The 6,000-nt window shown below is 40.1% G+C and overlaps 1 protein-coding gene across 1 annotated transcript; it reads right to left on the bottom strand.

The window, feature by feature from the left end:
- Window positions 1-4,187: 4,187 nt before the first annotated feature.
- LOC128636313 (spindlin-Z-like) lies at window positions 4,188-4,976 on the bottom strand. The gene has a single exon (XM_053689344.1). The coding sequence runs from the start codon at window positions 4,974-4,976 to the stop codon at window positions 4,188-4,190; it is 789 nt and encodes a 262-aa protein (XP_053545319.1).
- Window positions 4,977-6,000: the final 1,024 nt, after the last annotated feature.

Below are 6,000 nucleotides of genomic sequence, written 5' to 3'. Positions count from 1 at the left end.
GGAGGAGGAACGGGACATGATTAGCTCAGCATCCATCCTTGTTCAAATGGGTTCTTTCATGCTGTCGTGCCTGCTGAGGGACCCTCGTATAAAAAAGCTGAAGGAGAACGACCTGTACTGGGTGTCCACGCTCCTCGACCCCCGGTATAAGCATAAAGTGCCTGAAATGTTACCAAATTCCCGCAAGTCGGAAAGGATGGAGTATTTTCATAATAAATTAAAAACTATGCTTTACACAGCGTATAAGGGTGATGTCAAAGCACCACGGGAATGTAACAGGGGAAGAGATTAAATTAATCCTCCTCCTCCTTCTCCCACGACCACGGTGGCAAGGACCGGACGATTTCCTGACGTCTTGTTGATGGAGGACATGCGTACCTTTTTAACTCCCATGCACCATCAGAGCCTTTCGGGATTCAGCCTTAGAGAAAGACTCAACTGACAGGTAGCAGACTACCTAGCTTTAACTGCGGATCTTGACACTCTCAGGAGCGATGGACCCCTTGACTACTGGGTGTGCAGGCTGGACTTGTGGCCTGAGCTATCCCAATTTGCAATGGAACTTCTGGCCTGCCCCGCTTCAAGTGTCCTGTAGGACTTTCAGTGCAGCAGGAGGTTTTGTCACTGAGAAGAGAAGTCGCCTAGGTCAAAAAAGCCTTGACTATCTCACTTTTATAAAAATGAATGAGGGCTGGATCCCGAAGGGACTGACATTGGGCGATACATTTGAATAAAAAAGGCCTGATGATGAGATGAGCTGGCTTGGGCTACAACTGGTACACAGGCTGGCCTTTTTTTTTGGTTATAAAGCCGGAGGACTTGCTTGACTTATCCGCCAACAACTAGTGTTCAAGCCACAAGCTTTTAGGGCACTTTTTAAATTTTTTACAAACATCAATTTTTCTGGCCTCTGCTACAGCAGTTGCTACAACAATACCCAATTTTTTCAGTCATTTGCACATTCCTAATTTTTCTGGCCTCTGCTGCAGCTCTGTGGGTACAAAACTCAAACAAAAAAAATAAGGCACATAACAATAGTGATTATACTGTTACGAATTGTACAACTTAGCATTAGCAAACCACTCATATCTGGTGGACCATTAAATTGAACGCAAAATGCCACAAATTTGTACAAAGATGCTTGGAGGACCGACCAAGCATCTTTATCCGTCTCTTGGTTGCTCTAAATTATCTCTGTGTTCCATCTATGCCATACCTGTACTCTATTGAGCAAAAGGGTGGCATATGTGGTGTTTCATGCTGTTGTGCCTGTTGCGGGTCATGGCCCATGGTATAAAAAGGCTGAAGGAGAACGACCTGTAATGGGTGGCCCATCAAATTTTTAGAAAAATGTTCCTGGTTCCTCTCAATTATCTCTGGGTTTCTAAAATGGATGCCATACCTGTACTCACTTGTGCAAAAGGATGGCATATGTGGTGGTGTTTCCTGCAGTAGTTTCTGTTGAGGGTTCTGGACCCTCTTATAAAAAAGCTGAAGGAGAAAAACCTGGAGTGGGAGTCCAAGCATGGTTTTTGGGGCTATTTCACTTTTCAAAAAAAATTTCTGTGGGTTTCTAAAATCAATGCCATACCAGTACTCTATTGTTCAAAAGGATGCCATATGTTCTCTTTCCTGCTGGTATTTTGTTTGAGGGTCCTGGACCCTCTTATAAAAAGGACTAAGGAGAAAGAGGTGTACTGGGTGTCCACTCAATTTTTTTTTCTATTTCACATTTGCCCAAAATTATCTCTGGGTTTGTAAAATCAATGCTGTACCTGTACTCTATTGTTCAAAAGGATGCCATACATCCTCTTTCCTTCTGGTCTTTTTTTTGAGGGTCCTGGACCCTCTTATAAAAAGGCCGAAGGAGAAAGAAGTGTACTGGGTGTACATCGAATCATTTGTTTGATTCAAATTCCCGGTTGCAACAAATTATCTCCGGGTTTCTAAAATCAATGACTTTCCTGTAATCTAATTTTCAAAAGGATGCCATATGTCCTCTTTCCTGCTGCTGGTTTTGTGTAGGGTCCTGTAGCCTCTGCTATAAAAAGGCCTAAGGATAAATAAGTGTACTCGGTGTCTAATCAATCATTTTTTAGATTTCACGGTTGCAACAAATTACCCCAGGTTTTCTAAAATCAATGCCTTTCCTGTAATCTATTAGTCACAAGGATGCCATATGTCCTCTTTCATGCTGTTGTTTCTGTTGAGGCTCCGGGAGCCTCTGATAAAAATGCCTAAGGATAAAGAAGTGTACTGGGTGTATAATCTATGTTTTTTTAGATTCCACGGTTGCAACTAATGATCTCTGTGTTTCTAAAATCAATGCCTTTCCTGTAATCTAATTTTCAAAAGGATGACATATGTCCTCTTTCCTGCTGCTGGTTTTGTGGAGGGTCCTGGAGCCTTTGCTAAAAAAAGAGCTAAGGATAAATAAGTGTACTGGGTATCTAATCAATCTTTTTTTAGATTTCACGATTGCAACAAATTATCCCAGGGTTTCTAAAATCAATGCCTTTCCTGTAATCTATGAGTCACAAGGATGCCATATGTCCTCTTTCATGCTGTTGTTTCTGTTGAGGATCCGGGAGCCTCTTCTAAAAAGGCCTAAGGATAAAGAAGTGTACTGGGTGTATAATCTATGTTTTTTTAGATTTCACGGTTGCAACTAATGATCTCTGTGTTTCTAAAATCAATGCCTTTCATGTAATCTAATTTTCAAAAGGATGCCATATGTCCTCTTTCATGCTGCTGGTTTTGTGGAGGGTCCTGGAGCCTCTGCTAAAAAGGCCTAAGGATAAAGAAGTGTACTGGGTGTATAATCTATGTTTTCTTAGATTTCACTGTTGCAACTAATGATCTCTGTGTTTCTAAAATCAATGCCTTTCCTGTAATCTAATTTTCAAAAGGATGACATATGTCCTCTTTCCTGCTGCTGGTTTTGTGGAGGGTCCTGGAGCCTTTGCTAAAAAAAGAGCTAAGGATAAATAAGTGTACTGGGTATCTAATCAATCTTTTTTTAGATTTCACGATTGCAACAAATTATCCCAGGGTTTCTAAAATCAATGCCTTTCCTGTAATCTATGAGTCACAAGGATGCCATATGTCCTCTTTCATGCTGTTGTTTCTGTTGAGGATCCGGGAGCCTCTTCTAAAAAGGCCTAAGGATAAAGAAGTGTACTGGGTGTATAATCTATGTTTTTTTAGATTTCACGGTTGCAACTAATGATCTCTGTGTTTCTAAAATCAATGACTTTCCTGTAATCTAATTTTCAAAAGGATGCCATATGTCCTCTTTCCTGCTGCTGGTTTTGTGTAGGGTCCTGTAGCCTCTGCTATAAAAAGGCCTAAGGATAAAGAAGTGTACTGGGTGTATAATCTATGTTTTCTTAGATTTCACTGTTGCAACTAATGATCTCTGTGTTTCTAAAATCAATGCCTTTCCTGTAATCTAATTTTCAAAAGGATGACATATGTCCTCTTTTTTTTTTTGCTGGATAATCGTTTTTACTGGGATGGGATAAAAAAAAAATGGAAATAAGTTGTCAATTGTTGTACTATAACAAGATTTCTGACCAAACAGGTACAAAAAGTAACAAAATATTATGAATCAGAAAGTTGTAACAAGAGGGACCAAAGAAAAAAAAGACCCTACATCACTGGGCAGCTGGATGAAACTGAACTGCAGCACCACACTCCCCACATTATAAGACATAAGTAACACTGGGAAAAATACTTTTACTTGAAATACATACTGATAACTATGTTAAAGAAGTTAGATATACCAAACTGGACTTGTATTGATGAGGAATGAGTGCTTAAGAAATACAACAATTAAATTTTTATAACCTTTTTTTCCCCCCACTTTGAAAATTTACTGAATTCGCCCAGTTTGTCTCTTGCATCCATGCTTCTTTTGTTTGAATTCACCACTACTAAATCAGTTTCCTTCTAAAGGATAAATTCCATTATGCAAAATGAGTTGTAATTCACAGAATGTGGTTTGTTTCCTTTTGATGTGGAAATTTTTTTTTGTTCTTAGCATCAAAACTGCGTTACTTCCTTTAAGGGGTTGCGAGCTTGCCTGAAATCTGAAGCGTCACATTATTGGACAGAAGTGGACAGGTTTGTCTACATATTTTACATTTAATAAATCCACCTGTTTGGCAATAAGTAAAATATTACATCTATGATGTCTTCACCAAATCGTAAACATAAATATGGAAATCGTCATCAAATTTTATGAAATAAACAGAGGGTTTGGCTTCCACTTGGTGTATTATCATGCCAGTCCTTTTTGAGCCATCTTCTTTGGCATACTCCACTTGCTTTCCTACAAGGCTGTCCACAACTTCTCCTGGTTCTCTTTCTGCTGGAGGGGAATCAATAGAGTCTGGCATGATGCGGAGATCTCCTTCTTTGTAGTCATCTAATAGCTGATACATATATAAAACTGGGTCCTTCTCGTAGGTTATATAAAACCATGTGTTCATTATGGGAGCTCTTGCTAAGACCATTCCTCTCCACTCATCCTTAGAACCATCTTCTGTTTCAAACATGTGTTCAACAGCTTTACCAATCATTGTGTCTGCCAAGTGAGCATCACTAATTCGAGATGAAGCAACTCTATCTGGAAGAACTTCAAGCGCAGACACTCGCTCGTACTTGTGGAGTTCTAGTCCATAGACCCAATCAAATCCATCATATTTAATAAGATAAAGGTATGGGTTGACTAGCACTTGATCCAATACAGTTCCTTTCCATTGTGTTATTGGGCCACTACCTTCTTTCCAACCATGCTGTATTCTGCAACCTACAATATTCCTCCGGGGCTGGGAAATTGGTTTGCTTGGACCAACATTATTTAGATGCTTCTTGTGAGAAGTCCTTTTTTTCATCATACTGGCAGACACACCTGCATGTGCTGCATCACCTCTGGCTCTCTGACCTGCTGCCTTTCCGAATGAGGTCTTCATTCATCTGTGTATAAAAGGGCAGCAAAGCTGCCAAACTAGGGTAATAATCCTATTCCTCCAATTTCCCTTTTTGGTTCCAGTCTATACAAAGAAACTGTGTCCTTTTAGTCCACCATCCAAGCAAGATTTCTGTGTTTCAATACACAGCAAGTGGTTCCAATGTCAGGCTACTCCAACCTGAAGAGTGCTGCATAGACGTAACATTCAGGTTACTACACAGTCCCTCCAGTCCTTGCGATTTGTTGCAGTACTCTGTCTCAATGATATATTTTTTTTTTTTTAGTGTCCTAACCTCCTCCCTTTTTTCTGCATGCCTTATCCGTCATAGGTTTTTTTCGGCAGCACTAACAGTCCATCCCTTTTTTCTGCATGCCTTATCCGTCATAGGTTTTGTCGGCAGCACTAACAGCAACTCCCGCCTCAAGCTCTCCTGCTGAACTTCCAGACCCGGCCCATACCCTCACATTCCAGTTCCTCGTTTTCCTTCGTCTTTGGAACCCCTGCCCCCACTACATTTCCTCTGCCAGATCCATATGTCCTCTTTCATGCTGCTGGTTTTGTGGATGGTCCTGGAGCCTCTGCTAAAAAGGCCTAAGGATAAAGAAGTGTACTGGGTGTATAATCTAAGTTTTTTTAGATTTCACGGTTGCAACTAATGATCTCTGTGTTTCTAAAATCAATGCCTTTCCAGAAATCTATTTTTCTAAAGGATGCCATATGTCCTCTTTCCTGCTGCTGGTTTTGTTGAGGGTCCTGGAGCCTCTGCTAATAAGGCCTAAGGATAAATAAGTGTACTGGGTGTCTAATCCTGTTTTTTTTAGATTTCCCGGTTGCAACAAATTATCTCTGGGTTTCTCAAATCAATGCCTTAAATGTAATCTATTGTTCAAAAGGATGCCATATGTCCTCTTTCCTTTTTTTTTTTTTTTCTCGGTATTTTTGATTATTTTAGAAAATGTAATGCACTTATAGGTTCACTAAGATTATGACTTTGCACAGTGCCATTTTCCGTGCAGCATTTTGA

Source organism: Bombina bombina, chromosome 7 (genome assembly GCF_027579735.1).
Source record: "Bombina bombina isolate aBomBom1 chromosome 7, aBomBom1.pri, whole genome shotgun sequence".
Classification (NCBI taxonomy): domain Eukaryota; kingdom Metazoa; phylum Chordata; class Amphibia; order Anura; family Bombinatoridae; genus Bombina; species Bombina bombina.
This window is presented reverse-complemented; position numbering and strand designations above follow the sequence as displayed.

What these genes read in the sequence shown, in the direction of transcription:
- LOC128636313 (XM_053689344.1), bottom strand. Translation starts at nt 4,976, where the DNA reads ATGAAGACCTCATTCGGAAAGGCAGCAGGTCAGAGAGCCAGAGGTGAT.